Raw genomic sequence first — 22,772 nt, 5'->3', positions numbered from 1 at the left:
GGCTATCACAGGCCCAACACAGAGAAACAAACAACCATTCACACTTATAGGCACTCCTAGGGAGAATTTAGAGTGACCAGTTTGCCTAAAATGTATGGTTTGGGACAGTGGGAGGAAGCTGTAGTACCCACAGAAAACCCACACATACATGGAGAGAGCACCATAGAAAGGCTACTGTTCAAACCCCTCTTCAGCCAAGGTTCAAACCAGTGACTTTCTTGCTGTGAGGCTGCGATGCTAACCCCCACACCACCGTGCAGCAGTATTATCTTTTAATATTCGAACACATCCACTGCACTGTTAACCCCCACTTGCCATCAAAGCCCCCCCTGCAACCTGTGGTCCAGCTGTTATTTTATTTCCTTCCATGAGACAGCAAAAGAAGGGAAAAAAGATGCTCTTATTACCATACTACTTCAAATCCCCCCCCTTTTTTTTTTTTCAACAACCAGCACATGCTATGCACAATGCTGTGTAACTTCCTCATGTCACTTTGGGCCAGTGCACTGTGACTTCCTTCTGCAGCTAACTGTATTGCATGTTGTGGCTCTCTAAAAAGCACCAAATGATTGCATTGCATCCTGACCATCCACTGGTCAGGAAGTGCAACCAACTTGGGGGAATTCTGTATTGTCAACATAGCTGCAGCAAGGAACAACAAAGTCATGCAGGGAAACAGGAAATGAGATACAACTGCACAGAGCCTGGTTGCAATGGACCTAAAAAGCTCAAATGGAAAAGGCCCCAAGGAAAACCAGAAAAATGGAAACCAAATATGTGATGGAGTGCTGAAAAGTTAACCATGTCTCTTCAGCCTCCACCTCTACATATCAATGCATGCAAAGAGACTGGTTTAAATCATATTTATTTAACATATTTCGATGTGTACATGTAAATAATGTGGCATCTGTACTTAGCAGAATTTGTTATCATGTTTCACAGAGTTCTGGACAAGGACCAATTCTTTTCTCTCTATATGCTTCCTTCAGGTAATCTGGAAGCATGACATATATTTCCACGGTTATGCTGATGATGCTCAGCTCTATCTCTAAATAAAATCTGAGAAAACCAATCGGTTACTTACAGCAAAAGCTTGTCTAAGAGACATTAAGGCCTGGGTGACCCGTAGGTTTCTTTTCTGAATTCATACAAAACTGAATTAACTGTTTTTGGACCTCAGAACCTCAGATATTTGCTATCTAAATATGCATTTGTATTCTCCCTTCTCGTTTTTATTATTCAAGTTTTGTTTTGAAAAACATTGGAGTAACTTTTGACTAGGATAAGCCTTTTGATTGCCATTTTAAATGGGTCTCCAGAGCAGTCTTCTTTTATTCAGAGAATATCAACAAAACCAGAATCATCCTGCTCCAATGTAATGCTGAGAAGTTGACCCACGTCTAAGCTGTACTACTGTGATGCAATTTTAGCTAAATGCCCAAACATCTCTTTAAAAAATTTTCAAATGATCCAAAACACTGCAGCCCAAGCGCTGACCCACCAAGAGAGAACACATTTCTCCTATCTTAGCCTCTCATTATTCTCTCCCTGTTAAATTTAGAGTAGAATTTGAAATTCTTTCTGTCATATACAAAGCCCTTAAATGTTAGTCTGGTTTTTCCCAGAAGAATTTCCCAGTGGAAATGGGAAGCAGAGCCTGTGGTGTCTAGTCTCCTCTCCTGTGGAGCCAGTTCCAGGTTTGGATCATGTTTTTGGACTGTGGGAGAAACTGGTGTGCTCAGAGAGAACCCCTCATACACACAAAGAACATAGAAACTCCATTTTAGAGGTTTAGACTAGGAAACCTTTTTGCTGTTAGGCGGCGGTGCTAACAACCACACCACCCTGAAGCTCATTATAGGCCTCAAGTTCATTTTACAGGTGATAGGTTTGTAAAGTCAGTAGCTATTGTGGCAGAGAAAGACTCCAAATGGCTTCTTAACTGAACCAAATCAAAAAAATCCACATACGTGCACATGCTGTCAAGCTTGAGAAAGAGAACAAAGCTCTCTCTCTCTTACACCGAATTTTATGCATACAAAATCTGTGAACTGGAAACCACCTGTGTCTAATTACATTCAGACAACATTAAAAAAGGGCTTTTACAAGGCATATTACTATAAATACAATCCAAACAAGAGTTATCCATTGACTTGCGAAAGAGGTGGTGTCAAGGCATGAATGCCTGCCAACACACCTAATCTGGCTGTCCAGTCAAACTAAATAACTAGGGATTAAAGACTTTCTTCAACCATGCAAAGTCATTTGTCAATATATATAATAATTAAAGTCATCTTGCGGATAAAAGCCTACCAAACAGGTTTTTATGGAAGAGAGAGCAGACAAAGGTCAGACACAGGTATAGGCTGCATTCTGGATTTTTTTTGTTTTGTTTTTTTTAAGCAGCAGGGAAACTAGTCATAATAGAAGGAAAATGGACCCTGAAAAATTACAATGAATTGAGAGTGAAAATAATCTGGAGTGACTCAGTCCACTGGACTTAAGCCCTGTCAAATACTTTATGAAGACCTGAAAATGTCTGTGACTGAAGAACATAATTAGATTAAAGTGTATTGCATTACATTAGATTATATCTCTAAAATACCTTGAAATGTTTGCTGTGAATTTGGGCTACATAAATAAACTGAAATCAAACAGGAAAAAAAAACCTGTGTGCATTGATAAAAATAAAATAACAGGACAATTTTAAGATGTTTCTAAAGAAAAATTTAAAAATTAAAAATGTGTTAGAATCTAAGACTGTTGTGAAGATAAATTTAAAAAAAATTAAATAAAGATAATGTGTCTTTTCTGAGTTTAACTCAGAAATAACTCAAATGCAACATAATAAGGCTTCAAGACAACAGACAGTAACATCACAAAATGATGTTAGTCTAACGTTAATGATGGACCACCAAAGAGTCTAATGGTACTCTTTAAATCTCAATTTAATCTTTTAAAATCAGAGGTCCCCTAGTTAGCAGATTTTGAAGACAGATGATGCCCAGCTGTGACAAAATGGCCTGAACTGCTTGTCCTAAAACCTCTCTAACTTTGTTCTGCTTCCATATATCAGAATTGATCCCTAAAGAGATTATGTTCATGTTTTCTACTATGATTTGATAAAGGTTTAGAGCTACATCTGGATCGTTCCAAAGGATATTCACATTCATTCTGAGTCCCTAGTGTTTTGGTTTTTTTTAGGTGAGCCTGAAACTTTTTTTTAATTTATGCTATATGCAATTTTATTCTTCACTAGTAACACATAATTGATATTTACACATTTGAACGCCCTCACAAGTGTTCCCTTTACTATAACTACAAAGGTTTTCTATTAATACTCCAAACAGGTCTTGTAGTTAAAAAGCTATACTCATTTCATTATGGAGATGCAACTTCTGAGCAGAGGCCTAAAAATAATCACAGAGTATTTGGGAGAAATGGCTAAATAAGAAATTTGAATACTAATTATATCTGAAGACAGGAATGTGGTTACAAATAGATGTCATCCCAGTTAAAAATGCTAATGGTAGCTATCTTTTGTAGTTAGTAAGGCAAGCTAACGCTAATTAAACTGTTGAAATATGCTGCGTGAGTTTTTGTTCATGCAGGAAGACTCATTGACGCTTATCTGTAAGTGACAGTTTAGAGTTCTAACCATTTCACCACCCATTTTGAGCCACCAATACCACAGAAAGAGGAAGTTGCAGTTTTCAAAAAGTAAAAGAAAAATACCATGTCATTTTGGTGTTTGACATTATATTTCTTATTAAATGCTCAGATGTGGTAAAATACCAATCTGTCTGAGAGTAGCTGAATATTTAGGCAGCATAAGCGCAGCACAGTGCAGAACTTTAAAAAACTGCTTCACTTGGTTTTCAACACTTCTATGTCAAAATGTTAAATGTGTGCACCCTGCCAGCTCTGGAAATGTGCTTTTATATTTTCATTTTCTATTGTTTTCAAAGTGAAGAAATGGATGTTTTATGCAGTCTGTGCTCATATGCAAAGTCTCAAAGCTGGTGATTGACAGGCAAGTAAATAAACAAGTGTTTGAGTTTTAAATTGGAACCTATAACTTCCAGTGGCATTTATATGAAAATGCTGTATGTGGCATTTAAGAAAAGACTGACTGAAGTATTTCAGTTTATGTTTGCAGAAAAGTAACTTACAGAACAATTGTCAGCATGTGCGAATTTTGGTGTCTTCCTAAAAAAAAAATTACAATTAACTGCCACATGTCACGGATAGAATTTATCTGGATTAAATATTTTGAACAACCAGCTTTAGGTGTGCAAATGTGTACCTATGATTTGAGTGATTTTTATATGAAGAATAATCAAGGTTTTGTTATGTTGAAAAAGTCCTACATCAAAGTGAATTTTCTTTTCAAGTGTAGTTTCCCTTAATGTTAACTGAAGGTGACATAGGTACATACAGTAAGCCACCTTGTGGATGATTATGATATAACATTAAGAAAGTTCTCTTAAAAATACCACCAATTGTAAAAATAGAAAAGATAAAGTAAAATAAAAAGAAAGAATTTTATCCAAAGTTTTATTAATTGGTGAAAGGAACACTTTAAGAGGCAAGATCTGTTTAATAAATGGGGCAAAGCACTGTTTGTCATTTTACAATCTTGACCATATTTCAGTCTTTGACTTTTAATGAAATTGTTCGGATGATGTGCTATTACATGATGCTACAGGAAAAACCCTGTGCTGCATTATAAGTTATCATTAAGGTGTCCAGAACAACATTTTATGCTACTTTTTAAAAACGCTAAGGCAGATACAAAAAGTGATGCAGCAGAGATTCCAGGCTGTTAATGAAAATGCACCCTAATACAAATGTCCATTCAATAAAAGACACAATCCAAATCAAGTCACCAGAAATATTTATCACTAAAATACATTTTTATACTTGCAAAATAGTGTAAATAAATCTTTCAAAAACTAATTCCTAAAAAAGAAAAATCTATGAACAAGCAAGATTCTCCACATGTCTTAACAGAATAATTAAATGTGAAACAGTGGCACCAGGAACTATCCCCACCCCTCAATTTTATACAAAAATTATTTTGGCATGCTTTAAAAATTTCCTTTCATGGTCTCCCCAAAAAAAAAAAAAACGGCACAACACACCATATCCAGTTTCATCTGGTTTTTCATTGGTCCTATGACAGGATCTGGTGTACTGCTCCTTCCTTCAATCAGTCAAAATACTGTCATCAAAATGCTTCTTCTCAACAAAAACTGCTGTTGTTGACAAGCATTTTCAGATTTCTTTTATATAAAAATATCTTTAGATGTGCCTGTTTATACCACATATAATTTATCACATCTGAAATATTCCAATTACAAAAAAAGGTACACAAATGTTATTAAATACATACAGTTTATCAAAAATGAATGCAGAAATGGAAAAAGTGCCCATCTGACTGTATGTTTTAACTTGTTCTTTTTAAAAAGGTAAACTCTAGCTTTCCAGTGCATGTCTAATGAAATTTTGTTTTACACGCTTTACTGTTTAAAGGGAATACTACACTTCTGATGAGAAAACAACTGACCAGTTAAGACTGAACTACAACTTTGACCTTTACAAAAGAGATTAATGGCATTTGTTCAAGAAAGTCAACTAGACCTGCGACAGTTACAGTGATAATCCTCATGTTTACTGGGTAAATACAGAACTACATGATTTGATAAATAAACATCCTCAGTGAAAATAAAAATGATTAAAAACAACAATCAACTGTAAATGTGCTCAAGTGATTCAAATTGACCAATTCCAATGACAAATTTGGACAACAGGAAATATTTTAACCTCACTTCTTGTCTTTACAGATTCAGATGGAGATTTTTTTTTTCATATATGTTGCTAGCATAGTATTACTTCCCAAAAAGGCAATTAATTCTGTCTACAGTTGAAGATTAAGGACATTCATTGCTTGAGGACAGGTATTGCATCTGTAAACTGGCTTAAAAACAAAAAAAAACAACAACAACAAAAAAAAAACAAAAAAACACACCAAACCTCTAAAAATGAAAATGAAATTTTTATTATCACATTGTAGGTGGGTTGTAAATACTAAAGGATTTGTTACGATTGGCAGATTGTGAATGCAGTCAAATTAAAACGTAAATAAATGGTAAATCTATAATAATAATACTGCTCTATGAATGCTCCTTACAGACACTCCAGAGTTATATCAAATGCATTTGCTGTTACAGTGCAATTGGCTTTGAAAGTACAGGAAAGCGTCATGAGGAGAAGCACTGTCTATGAAGAACTGCGTACATCTAAAAAGTGGTGTCAAAGATAGATTAATGTCCAAAGTTTTTTCTTTAAAACTGTGACACAAAACTGTATCACAAATGTGAAGAGAAACCCAAAATTCTTGCTCAATGTGTCAAAACGTCCCTTTTCAACCAGTGGCTTGCCTAAATTTAAATTTAGAAATGAAAGACAGGAAATTTTCCAGATCCATGTTTGTACTCTGTGCTGTGCTTTTGCAGCCGCATCGTGTTGTGGATCTGATATGTTTGGGTACAGAGAAAACAGCTGGAATGAGGGAGGACAACAGTCCAGGCAGCACGGCCCGTCGGTGCGGGCCTTTCGCATCGGTGAATGCTCGCATCACATACATTCAAACTCGTCGATTCGCTGTTTGGTGTTTCCTGAGCGGATCTGTCTGAGGGTCTTGTACTTGTCACGTCCTGCTCGCATGTTCTCCGCATGGATGATGTCATTCACCGTTTTCTTGTTCTCATCCCGAGCGTTTGCCAACTCTGAGCTTAAAGCCTGATAACACATTAAACACAACAATATGTTAGAATTAATTAGATTTTTAAAAATGTAAATCCAAAACTAAGTGAGCAATTTGCAAATACCTGAAATCCCAAATTCAACTGGGAATAATAAAAAAAACATGAAACACTGTTTTTAAATGATTCATGTGTTTTAAATTTGATGCCAGAAGAAGTTCTGAGGAGTTGGGACAGATGCAGTTTTATATCAACTCTTGTCTTGAGAACACTGTTAAGTGTTTGAGAACATAGCCCACCAATAGCTATGGTGTTGGTGGTTTTCTTTTAATTGGTTAGATCGAGGATTGGTAAAGAGTTTTTTGTTTTTAAAAATGGGTCAACTCTTTAATGGGTAGTGGTTCTGGACTGCTTTAATGTGCAACCCTTTTTGCTTCTCTGGATGGAAGAATATGCATCTCCAAATACAAAGTGCCATCACAGATGATGAATTATGAACTGTGTGCCAACAAGTCAGATTATTATCTTGCTGCAGGGTAAAAACATGCATCACTTTGCTCTGTCGCCCAAAAATTTCTTGCAGTTTTTCTTTTAACCTTCAAGCATAGTTGATGATCATTAAATTTTTAAGTTTTTGCCCACATACTATTTCAGAGCGATGATCTTCTACCCAACTCTTTAGATTTTCCTTATTCCAAATCTTTGTTGCTACCATCAAAGTAAAAATAGTTAAATATTTTTAAGGAAACAATATAAATTAATCATATATGTTTCCATTTAATCCAAATTTATTTGGACAGTTGCAGACTTCTTTTCAAGTAAAAAAAAAGAAGAAAGAGAGAGAGACTAGGACTTTTGTCTTGTATTTGTCTTACTTTCGCATTGTAAGTTGTTGTACAACAGCTCTGACGATTCACTTCAACATATCAGATATGCTGCTAAAAGTGTGTTTATCCAGCTGGCCTTCCGATTCGCTGCTTTATTTAGTGATAGTGAGATATGATAAAAGGCTTACAAGTAGATGCTTCTGCAAGCGTTCGTTCTTTTCGGCCTCGGTCATTCGCTCCTCTTCGCTGCGGTCCTTGTATGTGGCTGCAGCTGTGAACTCGGCGCTGGCCTCCGCACTGCTCTCGTCATTCTCATCATGCTCGTTCTCTGCGTTGAGGGGCTCCTGGACGTGAGCTGACGTCACTTTATTCTTGAGCTCCTCTTTGGTCTTCTCCAGGTCTTCCTGCACCATGGTAGCCTGAGGATAGGAAGAATTTTAGTGAAGCCACTGTGTGCACAATGATGGGGTGAACTACTGCTGTAAAGAAAAAGACTCAAATGTACGAACTTTTTTTTAACCTGAACTATAGCTGTTCAGTAAATATACAGTACCAGTCCAAAGGTTTGGACACATTTTCTCACTGGATTTAATGGGAAAGTGTGTCTAAAGCATTGATTGGTACTATACATTATTTAATCTGATAAGGTTTTTATTCAGAGGCTTCATCATATATACAGATATACAATAAGATATGATACTACATAATACTGTATTATTACTAGCAATAAGGAAATCATATTATAATATGGTCCGGTGTTTCCTATGCCTATATGATAAAGGAAAGCAATTTCCTTAGAATTTAGAAAATCTGAACATCTTATCATAGCTTTAGTTTCGATACCTTTGAGTCATTTCAATCATTTAAAAAATTCTAAATAAAAAAAAAAAAAAAAAAAAACAAGTAACGTGACTGCCTCCTCAGTCCTCACCACATGGTGGCTGCAAAGTACAAGTTTTCATTTTGTTAACTGCAACAGGAGGACGAGGAAATAGGGGTGTGCAGCTTTGCCGGCAGTTATTTCCTGTTAATGTTTTTTCAGTTAAAAAAAAGGAAATATTTGGGGGACATTTACATAATTTCTAAACTGAAGCACACAGTAGACAAAAAGACTAGTGGGTTATAATAACTAGTAAATAAAATCAGACCACACCTTCTGTTGCCATTGCACTGCCTCATCTTCCTTCTTCTTCTTGGCATCCTCCAGCAAGGAAATCTTCGAAGTCAGTTCAGCCAACTCTGTAGCCTGTTTAAGTAATCACAGCCCACATTGTTCAACCATTACAGCACTGTTATCTGTTTCTACGTTAAGTTTCTGTCACTATACTTCTTTTGAATAACTGACCAGGTGTTCTTGGTTCTTCATCTGATTCTCTGACTGCTGCAGCAGCGTCATCTTTGCATCCTCGGCACTTTTCAGGTCATTCTCCAAACGCTCAGCCTCCTCCTGGGCTCGCTTCCTCTCCAACTCCAGCTCCAGAGCCCTTTGTGTCTGCTCCTCCAGCTCTGTGGAGACACAAACAAGAGTACAAAACATAAGCATCATGCAAGACTGGTCATGTGAGTATTATCCCTAGAACCACATTAAGATTTATTTCTTTTCTGACAGGATACCAACCTTGTTGGGCTTTTTTCGTCTGCTCTTCAATCTGCTTTAATCGCTCCATTAATTCCTCCTTTTCCTTTTCAATCTTCTCCTTCTCCTTTTCTGCAACTTCTCTTTTCCTCTTTTCATTCTCCAACAGAGCTCTAATGGAAAGAAAATCAGGTGTGTTGCAATGACCTTTTAGGTAAAGCAGACAACCACTGGATTTTACACCTTACATTTGAAAATTATTAGTTTGCACATCCCTGAAAAAAGGGTTTCATCAACATCAAAGAAAGTCTTCAGTATACGTTTTTGGTAACTTGTCACAAACAAATCCATGATATGTATCAGACTGGGGTTATTGCGTGACTGGTACACAAAGGAGCAGACTATGTCCTGAATTCACTGAACAAATTCAAACATCAGTCAAGTATTAGTGCATTCTTACCTCTCCATCTTTTTCAGATTCTTCTCCTCTCGAGCCTGGGCCTTCATCTGCTGCACTTCGATGGTGTCTGGTTTGCGGCGGCGCATATACAGCTCATGGTTGCCCATGCACAGAGCCAGGATGCGTTTGTTGATGCGCAGTCTTGGAGCATAGAATACAAAGTCCTGCGATTTCAAGATCAGAGTTTTCATTAGAGGTGATGCAGAAATGTGTGCAATAAGATACATTCTTGAATACTAAGACTTAACATACGGGTGATTTCTTGTCAATTGGTTTAATGACAAACTTCTTGTCGTTGAAGGAAATGTTTCTTATTTCACTCCAAGGAAATCCGATTTTGGGCGTCATTCTGTTGAAAAAAGTCCAAATGCTCTCGGTCAGCGCTGAGTCAGTATAAGGATTAAGAAAAACAGATAAGAAATCACTTACCTGTCGTTCTGTTCGTAAATGTTGAGACCCAGAGCATCCACACCCAGCCACAGCTCTGTTCCTTTCTTATTCTTGATGTTGAAGTAGTTGACTCCGTACATCTCCAGGTCTTGAGCAATTTTCAGATACTCCATCATGGATTCCTCTCTGTGGAAACATGAGCAGTGGCTCTGAGTTAAGCTTTTGAGAGCACAAAAAGCCTGAAAATGTTATTGTTTGAAGCACAGGGTAGTCTCTGCATTGTCTGACCCTGATCACCACACAGAATTCAGCAGATAACTGAGCTGAAGGTGTCATGTTACAGGTATGTGTGAAATGCAAACCAACAGAGCTAAAAAAAAAAAAGAGGAGTGCTCAAGCTACACTTGTTTATGGTAGTGGAGATAAATATACACCTTGTTTTTAGTGACATTTCTAGAAATTTATGGTGAAATCTGGGTGTAATAATCTCTAAAACATGCATATGCCATTCCTTAAAGAACAACTGGAACATCATAGACAAATGAACATGTTACCTCATCATGCCCTTGTGCTCCTCATGCCACACTTGAATCCTCTCCTCCCACTGCTCCTTGTTAAGTTTATGCTGATCCAAAACTCTGAGAACATGAGACACACGAGTGTCATTCACATTGAAACACCTCTCTTAATCTCACCAGATTGGGATGATAAATGATAAAAAGCTGTGTTACCTCTGAGGGAGCAGGTTTTCACCGTGCAGATAGCCTGGTGTGTGGACTTCCTTGTTGTAGTCGGCGAACTTGGCCTGCACGGCGTAGGAGGCCAGGAGCACTGCTGTCTCTGGAGGGCAGTAGATGTCGTCATTAAGGATCCCCTCCTTCACCTGCAGGAAGAAAAGCCGCTGCGTAGCATCCTGGATTAACTCCTCTGAAACATCCTCAGGGAAGAACTTGGCTCGGAACTTAAACAGCAGCGGGCTTTCCTTCCTCACATCCTGGGCTGTCACCTAAAATAAAGAAAATGTGAGATGGGTGAAGGTTAGAGGTTATGCTTCTATAAACATATTTCAATTGAGCAGGTTAGCTTAATCTAGACAAAAAAAGGTCAAATAAAATGCTTGAGAGCTCACCTTCTTGTTGAGCTTCAGCCATGTAGAGAAACCCTTTGTATCTTGGTACTGGAGTCCAAAGTACCAAACCTCTCGGAGTCCAATGGTCTTCACAACCTTTAATCACAAAAAGCGTGCTTAACTGTGATGATTCTGAATGTTTTTTTCTGTGCATGTGTGAGCTTTTTCCGAGGCCTTTCATTTCTTTTGACACTCCAAAGACGTACTTGTCTAATTATTAATGTTTTCTGGCCAGAGCAGGCATGGTTATCTATCTGTGCCTTAGCTTTAGTTTACCCACCTCCCACCCAGCCCCCTGCAACCCTCTGCAGAATAAAAAAAGTGTAGAGAATGGATAAATGGATGGACCTGCGTCCTTTTCAGGGCATTACCTTTTCTCCTGAATACATCTCAGACCTATTGACCTGGTATGTGGCCTCTCAATCACTGAGATCTGCGGAGGGTCACTGCTGGTTACTCCCTCTTCAGTTTAAAAAAAGAGGGGTCTGGCTTTTGTTTTCAGAGCTCCCACACTGCATGGCGATCTGCTCACTGAACTTAAATTCTATGTCACAAACTATTTTTAAATCTGCTCTTTTTTTTGAAAATGACTTTTTTTTTTACTTGTCATTTTATCCAATATTTCTCTGTGCTGATTCTCCTTCTTTTATTTGCCTGTGTGGTTGTACAGGTTTTGTTTAGCATAAAAATATATATAATAGTTACTAACACTGGTGTTTGAACATTTATTCCAGTAACAGAATTAATACCCATACCCAATACCAGACTGGAAAAAACACAATGAGTCATTTGTCATTCTTCATGGTGATTCATATGACTTTGAATAGATAAGAAAATTATCAGCTAATTAACTGATAAAATTAGCTACAGCACTTAAAATTATGGAAATAACTGCAGTTAAAAATAAAGTAACTTCTCTGTTACTGCTAATAGCTTTAGTTTAACTGTGGCTTACTATACAGATTAAAAACATTTGAGGTCACATACAAAATAACCCAAAGCTTTATAATATTAACAAACACCAGGGCTTTAAAATCCATTTTGATTCAAAAGTTTCTCACTGTGTAAACATGAACTCAATACATTAAGCCAGAAGAGGAAGTTTTTCATACCTGGTCAAAGAGCTGCTTTCCTGTTGTATTCGGCTGAATGGCAAACTCCAGCTCAGCATCCATTGTGGTGACTCTTACACTAATCTGAGGAACAAAGCAGATAGGAAACAAAAATTAACAGACGCCAAAACTGGCACACCAGAAGGTCAAATCTTACCAAAAATGGTTTTGGTAAATGTGACAAAGAAGATATTAACTGCATTTTTTTTGTTTTGTTTAAAATAAAAGTAACTGTATATTTAATTTGTTCATGTGAGGTTGCGTTTTAATGTTTAAATATAAAACATTCCCAAAGTAAAACTTATTTATTTCTTACTTAATAAATCAGACTTCAGTTTGTATTAAGAGGCGAGTCAGTTCAGGTGGTCAGGATTACTACACACATGTGGAAATGTACAGTGTGGTATGTTCATTGAAAATAACTTCAAGGTGTTCAATGTTACTCTAATCATAATGTGAAATACTGGATTTTTATTTCCAGATACCTTTGATTAAATGTTTTATTATTTTTAAATTAAAAGACAAAATATAAATTATAAGATTAAATATTTTATATGAAATTGAATAAATAAAATGTATTAAAAATTATAACATTCTAAAATCACATCAAATAAAAAAAATTAAAAAAATATATATATTCTTTTTATTTATGTGATGAAAATGTATTTATAGAATTATATTAATTTATATTCAGTTATAGGATTTTATAATTCTGATATTGTGATATTTGATCTTAGGTGGTCCAGGCCACTTAAAATTAAATTGCGCTGTTTGTGGCCACTGAGCTAAAATGAGTTGACACCTCAGCTCTAAATAGATCACATATGCTGGAGGAATAACTCAACAATTCAATCTGGTCTGCTTTGAACAATCAGACAACCAAACCTTTATCCTGTTTATTGTATTTTTACATTAAGCAGAAATCTCTAAAGACCATGTTTCATGGCTCCACACTGTGTATAATAAATGTGCCAAACTGGCTCTGTCTCTGTATAGAACTTATCTACAGGAAGTAACCACATCCTCTAGAGGCTGGGCCTTGTGAGGCAAGACCACTAAACACAGATCTCTCATGAGAGGCATCTACATCCTGTCGTGTATCAAGAAACCTGTCTGCTGCTAAACTCTACACTGTAGTGGAATTTAACAAGAACACAGCATCAACACTTAAAAGTTTATACATTTTTTTCTAATCAGGTACCAGCTGGTTGTTTAGCCAGTGAGACACTTCTTTGTCAAATGAGTTGTGATGTACTGGAAACTGTAAAGCCATTTGTCAAAATAAAATATATATATTTTTTTACATTAGGTTGTACTTAAAGAGGTTACCCAGAGTTAAAAAGTGATACTGTGCTTAGTAAGCTGACCAGGCAGGAATCTCTTACTTTCTCTCTCCTCTAAAAGATGACGAAAACAGCAGCATGCATGCCTATTGGGAAATAACTGTGCAGGCAGAGGCCCACGCCTGCTCTGAACAACAATGGTATGCATTATTTCCCAGTTGTGGGGCTGATTAGAGTTGCGTTCTTTCCCATCCATGTCAGCAGGACCCCATTTACTGCCCAGGACACTTTCCCCTCTTTCCCTTACTGTCATACCCCAGCAGTTTAGAAGTGAGTGAAACCTTCAATCTGGACCTACAATAAGCTCCAACATGGCCACATAAAGTATTTTCAGTCTGGCAATATTTTAAGCAACTCTTCAGAACTTAGCTGAAAATGTTTTACACGTGCAGATAAGAGTTCAGCTAGTAACCACCCTCTGGATGATAAAGCAGTTTCATTCTAGCTCATCTTACATGAAAAGGGAACTACTCTTGTAAATTTTCTGCCTGGTTTGGGTGTGTCTCACATGGCTGGAACCCAAGCGCACTTTAGATACTATTATTAGCACATACTAAAAAAAACCCGTCTCAGGCCTTTGTGTCATGTTTCCATACCTGTTTTTCAAAATGACACTTTTTTTTTGTTTTACTTTCAATAAACCTTTAATGGCGTTGTTGTCTATAAGCCTTCTTTGTGACACTATTGCATTTGTTCTATAACGACGTTGTGACGGTTATGTTTTTTGTGGATTGTCTCCAGAGTTGTTCGTTTTATCATCTGACTGAAACTTTGTATTTTTATTCATGTTATTTGCCCCACTAGCTTCATTTATGCAGCTGTTTGCTACTAATACGATTGGCCAGATACAGTCTACATCTCATAGTGTGTATGGTTTGGAATTATCAAAACAAATTTACACTTTGGTTCTTACTTAAAATATATTTTTCTAGATCAGCCTATTAAAAATTTGAATTTGGCATTATCTCAGTGAGAGAAGCTGATTTTGGGCATGTAGGTGTGTTGTTACAGGGTGAAGCCAAATCCACTAAAAACCAGTTTATCAGTTCCTGATTTATTTTCAACCCTTTCATTTAGAATTTGTATAATCAGATGTCCAAAAACAAAGTTTTTACAGGTGTTATTTTAAAAGTCCGAATTTGGCATATCCCAGCGAGAGAAGCTCACAAACGGCAACATATCTTGAGGATTGTGACTCAAAAATTTTGGGAACCACCACTAATAATAGTTATTAATGAATGTAAATATGGGAAAAAAAATTAAAGTGTGATTCTGTATTCTCAAGTTATAATCCTAATATTTAAGCTATTTAGAGCCTAAATAAAAGCCATTAAACTGCCTGAAAATCTGCACTCATGCTAGCTAAATGCGGGCTATAGCTACATTCTAGCTAACAAGCACTTCCCAACATACTCCAAATGACAAGATGTTAAATTTGTAGGCTTTTAATTATTATGAAAATGTAGTTAATTGAAAAATAATTTGTAATTAAAGATTTCATTATGTATTTTTATTATCATGACAATAAAATAGTCTAATCCTATTCAAATGAAAATACCTTATGAAGAGTAAGAAAATGTTTGCAACAGGAACATTAAGGCAAAAGATATTTCTTTTATTTTAACTTTGAAAGCAATCACAAAAACTGCATATAGCAGATAAAATGTCTACAGTAGAAAACTAGAGTACATTATGGTGATGATTAAAACACTAACTCAACTAACGAGTCAACTCTCAGTCAGTGAAACACGATTTTGACATTAGTTTTACCTTGCCATTTTTAAACAAGTGAAGACAATAATGCCAAATCATCATGATAAAAACCAAGTAATTGCAATTATATGATTACACAGATTAGCCTTTGAAAGCTGAGTCATAATAGACAGAGCATTAACATGCTAACAAATGACAGTAGAGGCTCGGTGTCATTAGCGTTCACCACAGACATTGAAGGTCAGCCTGTCAGCATTATGATGAAAATCTAAGAAGTACCTAATAATGGAACGATGCTAGTGAAACAGTAAAGCAGTACAGAAACATGTAAAGGGTTAGGTAGCAATGGCTGATTCACCCAAAGGTGAACTGTGGAAACACCCATGGTTGCACTACCAGGAAGAGGAAGTGAAACTGTAAAAGTAGAAATAAGAACTAGCTGCCACAGCGTTCACCTCCACCCGTACATTCACTCATCACCGTTGTCCCAGTGTGTGGTTAGCTACCGCCATCCTTCCAATTCAAGCGAGGGCAACAAAGTAGATAACACTAAGTGGTTTTAGGAACAAGAAGGAACCATCTGATGACTGACTGGAGCAAAATGTATGTGACTGACATTTCTTCAGGCTGATAGCGGAGTAGGTCCCCAAGACTATGTATGATAAGCATGATTTTTTTCACGCATACTGAACATACTGTACCACCAAAGAGAAATCTGAGTCATAGCTGAGTCATCCCATCCATAACACTCAGACAAGGTCAACTTGAGCCAACAACTCCTTAACAACAGATCATCTTGGTAACCAGAGAAACCACCTGATATGTAGCTTATAAAAAAAAATTTTTTAAAATGTGGAAAGCATATTCAGTCCAATCAGATGGAAAAGTTATATTAAAATGTGTTATCAGGGCATTAATGGACCAGATAAGGTCAAGCTGAATATGTGGAGGTGTGGTTGGACCTATCCTGTGTGAGGCACTGTTCTGCTTTTGCTATCACTTCAAGCGGATAATAAAAGGGAAATCATGCGAAAAGACACGCGAGTAAGACAATAAGCATACTTATATCCTTTATTGCTGTCCCCTACCAGAGGACTGTGTCAACAGTGAGCCAACTGAGAAATTTCATTGGTGCAAAACACTACAGAAAGTGCTGTCAGTTAAAATGTAATTTTATTTATTTTGTTTCATTTTAGTTTTCATGTTGGGCGTCAACTTCTCTTCCACACTGCTTAGTCTGCATGTATGCATCCGAGCATCTTTAATCTGCAGTGAAGAAACCCCACAGCTGAGTTTGAACTCTGTGACAGGAAGAGGAAGGGCAGTGAAGAGTATGCTGTTTATAGCATAAAAAAAATAGATTGATCTGCACACCAACGAAGCCCCAAATAGGGTTTTACTCAATACTAGTGTACCTAACAACCCATTCTTTACACAGCTGATTCGATTCAGCACCCATTCAGCTGGGATTTTGGATGTACTCCATCCAGTGTTTCATGACCGTATGTACACAAACATACATGCTGGGAAGACGTGATCTTTTAGTAACTAAGTCTTAATGTTTTATATGGCCAAAAATGCTGTTAATCCATCAGGTAAGACATTACCTGTTGACAAACTTCTATAGGGTTCAAGTCCTGTTTTATATTGTTAAAGCCGCAGATGCAAAAAATGTCTGCATCCAATTATGTACGAAGCTATGAGCAAACATTTTCTTTACCTAATGCAGATTTTCATGTGAATAATAATGAAATAAAATGAATTAAATAAAAATAAGTTATTTACTTCAGGATATAACAAATTATTTTAATAGGCTAGTCCGGTCTCCATATGTTCCCAAAACTCCTCCAACATGATAACAAAGAACTATTTGGCCACACAGTGTATTCGCTACTTACTTTACCTGTGTGTTGTACCAGGTTTGGCCCCAAGTACAACCAAAGCAGGCCAATAGCCTATTTACAAAACAAACTTATATTTTCTGTGCAGTATGAAGTAATACCAACCGAGCTGATTTCACTTCTTTATGGCTTTAATTCAGTGAAGTGCCAAATGATCAAACGTGTTCTCACGATGTGCTAGAATTTACAGCAGTAGATTATATACAACGCAAATTATGAGCTCATTTAGACTTTTTTTTAAAACATGATTTAAAAAGCATGTAGAAATAGTCATAACTGACCACCAACATAATACTTACTTTCAGAACTTAGATGTTCTCACAATTTCCAAAAAGGAAAAATATAACAAAAGTTATTTGTGCCAGGGGAAAAAAAGCAAACTTGAAGTTTTGATCGCAGTTTGTCCACTACCTCCAGCTCAACAGTCTTAATCTGCTCTGCTATGTGCTCTACAGATGCGTTTAATCTCCTGCTTGCATACCTCCACTTCTTTCCATTTACCACGTCTCCATAGACACACTTGTTAAAAGGCTAGTCCTCCTTACAAAAGAACTGTCTGTCTTTATATCTGCATGTTGGGCTAAAATGGTAAGTAATGCTGATGTTTTGTGTAAAAATAATTCTGCATTTGTGGATATAAAACTGTTGGGAGTTAACATAAACAAGCTGGTGTGCTGCTGCATCAACACTGATACAGCTCTATTGTTCAAATAGATGATAACAATAGTAAGAAGGAATTTTTCTTTTTTGTGGTTATGGGAACTGGAAAAAACCCTTTGTGGGCTACAGTTTTTAGCAGGTAAACCAAATATTTGTGTACTTTCTGATGCTTAAAAAGGGGAAAAAATTCTATTTAAATTGCACTTTGGAGTAAATTGGTCATATTTCCTTAACAAACAAATAATAAGTTGTTATCACACTTAACAGCACCAAGTAAGGAATTTAAATTAAATAATTACAGAATAATATTACAACTACAAGGGAAGTAAAATAACCTTTTAAAAGGCGTATAAACAGAAGAATACAAAAAAATCTGTATTTGTTACAGTGCTGTATTGCAATCTGAAGTGGAGTATGGCATCTGAAGACCATGCTGGGGGAGGCAGGGAGGAGCACAGCCAGACTGTGATGTTAAAGTCCATATAAGGCTGCAAGCGAGGAAATTACCAGAAAGGAACTGATGTAAGTGCAGAAACCTTGAGTCACAACATGATTTCCTTGGGAAACTGAAGCCCTGCCAAGGAGTCCAGCAAAGACTGGGTTTCTCAATAATTATTGCTTTTGTGAAACCTTATACTGTTCAAATACAGCTTAAATACTGGACAATTTATGTTTAAAAAGTAAGGCATTAAAAACTTTTCTTTTTTTTTTAAAGCCACAGATTTTGTGTTTCCTGAGCCAACTTTCCATGGATGAGATTACTAGTCGGAAATATAGCTTTCCTGGGTGCAGAGCAAGTTTTCAAGGCTGAATCTCTGGATCAAACTTCCCTTTTTCATTCACTATGTCTGCTGAATGTTGACATGGCGCCATGCGTCTAACAAGAGGAAAGAGTGTTGCAATAGCAGGTCAGAGACTGCACCAGTTTATCAGTTATATCTCCTTTTACTGGGTGTATTGACTTATTAGAAATGGAGCAGAATAGCTTCTCCTGTGGCTCCCAGTTTGTGCCTAAGTGCTGGCAGCACATCACAGAATGCTCATTATTAAATCGTAAAAGCCACAATCCTTTGTTTATTTGGAGAAATTCTGGCTGCTTCCCCTTAAACACATTATGTCCACTACTAGTTTCCTCATTTGTCATAATTTATTGCAAATAGTTGATCACCAGTACACTACAGCTCCATGTTCCCCCACTGCCAGTCTGTGCAAAAGGTGTTTGAGGTCCCTTGTGGGTTACAACAGAGACTGCTGCACAGACTGCAAGCTACTGCTGAGATGTTGTTGAGATACAACACTGCAGCTGCACCGTGCAGGCAACCGGAACACATATACTACATGAAAGACTATGAATACATAAGGTTAATACTTATTTGTTTGATGTTGTGCAGAAAATCTTCCTCGCTGATGTATGTTTACAACCAACAGCTTGCAGACTTTCTGATTCTAATAAATAATGTATTGCTGCCCAAATATATTGTGTTTTGAGAAAAAATTATTTTATTGAACCATAAATACATGGGCTTATTTACCATGGCCCGATGCCACAATTTTAATTACTTAACAAATAAGTTACAAAAATAGCGGTGTAAAGTTTATGCTAAAGCAAACAAAGCACACCATTTCATTCTGCTTGACAGCTGGAAAAATGTTGAGGAAGTACCAGCAGAAACAATACTACAGGAAGAGAGCAGGTACAAGACTTGGAACCATTTGTGCTTTGAAATGTTCCACATGGTTTACATGAAAAAACAGAGCCAGAGCCATTAAGGGTATGTAATAGAATAAGAAATAAATAATAACTGTTCTTGTATTATTCTGGCTGAGCAAAACTCAGTTTCACATAATCTAGAGTTGCTTAACTAATGAAAACAATGATGATTAAATGATTTCAAAGTTGTACAAAGATGATATTCAATCTCATTCATCAGATTTGCAGGCATCATGTTCTTTTTAAGGTCAGATTGTGGGTATCTCAGAACAAAATGTCAGTTAGAGAGAAGACAGCCCACATATCCCACAGTTTCCATGCCCTCAATTCAAAATGCAGGCAGGCCTTCATCAGTGGAAATTAGAAGAGGGCCAAAAACTGTCTAAGCTGCCTTAAAGTGAAAAAGGCATAAATAAAAATACTGCACTGTGGCTTTTTTTAAATGTCTTTGTGTGTGCCCCCCTCTGCTTTTCTTTGTGCAGAGCTCCACCAGCAAATCAGTTCATCAATCACTGACCATTATTCTAGGCTCAGAATTTTATTATTGTTCATTTTATTATCATTTGTGTATTTTTAACTCCTGTCATTGTGACAGTATGGTAAATTAGCCTCAATTTGCCCAAGATTTGGGCAACACAGCTGGTCTAAATGACAGTTCAAATCCCTCCTTGTAAGAAGGAGGCCTTGAAAAGGAGAGCTAGCTCGCTCGCTCGCTACCAAAGGCCAGACTTCCGCTGAAAACCAATTTTAAAAAAATAAATAAAAAAGTACGATTACGAGTGCTCGAAATACCCAGAAAAAAGTTTAAATTGATAAGCTCGAGAGTTGTTTTTAAACTTAAAGCTTGCATGAATGATTTGATTAAAGGCGCTAATTTTAGTGAATACAGGGGCGGGAGCGCGCACGCACTTAACGGAAAGTACCACAGCAATCTTCGGGTGAGCTTAAACGGATGTAATCGTTATTAAAACATTAAATGCACTTTAAATATCAAGTAAAGTTAGAATACCTTAATGTGAACATTGAGAAGTGGTGTACAATGGCTTGTGGTATTACATTTAAAAACGACCGAAGGAGACAAAGAGTGATAAAGACATGATAATGCTGATGTAGCGTTCTTCTTACCGTTTTCGGCATCTTTGCTTTCTTTTACGTCCAGCTCAGGTTTTATATAAACTTATTAAATCAGATGACTCGTGAAGGAAGCCAACAGAAAACTTTTTCCCATCAGAACAAACAAAACCTTCGCCAAACAAACGCCCTCCTGGAGCGAGGGAACAAGCGTTACTTCTTGTTTGACTACGAAGAGCTTCTTTCCAATTCCTCTGCTTTGTGGGGGTGTTTTTTTCTTTGTTTCGCCTTTAAGTAAAAAGGGACTGGGAGCTTGATTTCCTGCTAACGGTACCCCTGCTGCAAAAAACCACACCCAGACCGATGACAGGACAGCAGCCAGCCAGATTGAAAGAGAGTTCAGGCCAGCAGCTGACTCCGCCTGCGGCGGTCGCATCATCATGGCTGCAGCAAATTTCACCGCTTCACGACTCCGCCAAAAAAAAAGTTCCCGGCGAGAGACTCTCACTTTCGGTGGGCATGTTAGCTGGTTATTCTTGCTTATATATCGTATTATGTAGAAAATTTTGAAAGTGAGGATATTAGAGGAACGGAGAAACGCGGACCAACTTAAACAGGATTCATAACATCAAGACAGATTGCTTCATTAGTCCCAATATTTTCTTTAACAGTCCAGACTTTTTCCAAGATTTTTCCTTTAATAGCCTGGTCGCCCACATTTAGTTTATTCATCAGCTTCATTGTGCCTGACTCTGATCTCTGATATTTTTGTTTCAGACATGAAAATGAGTTCAAGGAGAAGTTTCGTAGACACATTTACATTTTCACTTCTGTTAAAATGGGTTATATTTTTAAGAATAACATGATTGTCACATACTCATACCACAGCAATGACATCTGGTCTTTTGGTGCTTTTTTTGTGGGCTTTGTCACATAATCCAAATAAGTACATGTTTGGTTAACTTGTGAATGTGACCATTTAGAACCAGTCCACCACACTGGCTTTCCTACTACATCTAATGTCAGCAAGAATGAACAGTTCTTTACAGGATAAACTGGGAATGCTTGACGGATGGAATATATGTGCCCAGGGTGCAAATGAAATGAAAAGCCAAGGGGTTATAGGAAATGAAAAAGTAATATGTAAAGGATTATCAAAGCACTGCAGCAGTAACATGTACAAACTGAACATCACTGGAATTCTGGTATTGAGATGGTATTCAGCTTTTGTGTCAAATGATGACACATAAACACCAATTAACATAGTTATATTGTAGTAATATTGATAAAAAATTTTTGCTCCTGGGATTATTCAAGTATTTTTAATTTCATTCCATTTCATATTAGTTGCTTTATTTCACTGTACTCCCTGAATCACAAACATGTTTGATCTCTCTACCATACTAAAAGAAACATAATACAGTGTGGAGACACAATAACTATTTGTGTGGATAGGTGAAAAATATTTTCTGTTTTCATAGCCTATAAAGGCTACAATGTGGTGACAAGGGAGGCAGCAGATGTCTCTTCACAGGTCCTCCACTGCAGTTGCAGTAGAATTGTTTGTGTAAATGGCAAAACCAGAAATTTCAAAAGCGCTTGCAAATTTGCTGAACTGTATCTGCATTTGGTGGCCTGAAATGTGTCATAAGATGTTTCAAGGGGGCTCATCTAGCACTGTCGTGAAAGATGAGACGTGATGTTGAGGTTGCACCTGAAATGCAAGGAATGAGTAACTGAAATCGACTCTCTCCCACTCACTGTGGAGTATAACTTAATACATGCATTTTTTTATTTTCATAAATAAACAATTTTCAACTTGTATTCAAGACTGCAATGCTGTGTGGATACAGTGCATGCATGCATGCATGCATGCAAAAAAATAATAAAAAGCCTGGAAAAATTTAAATTAGCTTATCTGCTTTCATAGTTAAAATTTACATGAAAGAGTTACCGGAGACTGGCTAGTAAATAACGCTGAGACGTTGCTGTTTGTAAGTTGACTCATCCCTGCTGTTTCAGGGCAGGATGACCTTCCACAGGCTCAGTGCACTGAATGAGCTGCAGGTTGCACTCACATTAAAAGCAAGATGATGTGTAATTCTCCTAAAT

General features: G+C 37.0%; 1 protein-coding gene across 2 annotated transcripts; it reads right to left on the bottom strand.

Moving 5' to 3' along the window:
* Positions 1-4,880: 4,880 nt before the first annotated feature.
* Positions 4,881-21,057, bottom strand: msna (moesin a). Of its 2 annotated transcripts, XM_042007568.1 has the most exons (13): positions 20,715-21,057; positions 12,262-12,345; positions 11,150-11,245; positions 10,752-11,026; positions 10,575-10,658; positions 10,060-10,206; positions 9,883-9,979; positions 9,631-9,794; positions 9,213-9,343; positions 8,940-9,100; positions 8,748-8,840; positions 7,783-8,013; positions 4,881-6,804 (listed from the first exon to the last, which is right to left on the bottom strand). In XM_042007568.1, exons 1-13 carry the CDS (start codon positions 20,724-20,726, stop codon positions 6,640-6,642), a joined length of 1,740 nt encoding a protein of 579 aa, XP_041863502.1. In that variant the 5' UTR covers positions 20,727-21,057; the 3' UTR covers positions 4,881-6,639. The 2 variants fall into 2 exon arrangements, with proteins under 2 accessions (XP_041863502.1, XP_041863503.1); XM_042007569.1 differs by lacking the exons at positions 10,752-11,026; positions 11,150-11,245; positions 20,715-21,057 and having other exon boundaries at positions 12,262-12,320.
* Between the last annotated feature and the right edge of the window lie 1,715 nt (positions 21,058-22,772).

This window comes from Melanotaenia boesemani, chromosome 15 (genome assembly GCF_017639745.1).
Source record: "Melanotaenia boesemani isolate fMelBoe1 chromosome 15, fMelBoe1.pri, whole genome shotgun sequence".
NCBI classification, from domain to species: domain Eukaryota; kingdom Metazoa; phylum Chordata; class Actinopteri; order Atheriniformes; family Melanotaeniidae; genus Melanotaenia; species Melanotaenia boesemani.
The sequence above is the reverse complement of the archived record's forward strand: the minus strand, read 5'-3'. Positions and strand labels throughout refer to the sequence as shown.

Coding starts and splice junctions, on each gene's coding strand:
- msna (XM_042007568.1), bottom strand. Junction 11,246..12,261: donor GAAAGCAGCTCTTTGACCAG/GTATGAAAAACT, acceptor TTGTGATTAAAG/GTTGTGAAGACCATTGGACT. Junction 9,980..10,059: donor ATTTACGAACAGAACGACAG/GTAAGTGATTTC, acceptor TTTTTTCAACAG/AATGACGCCCAAAATCGGAT.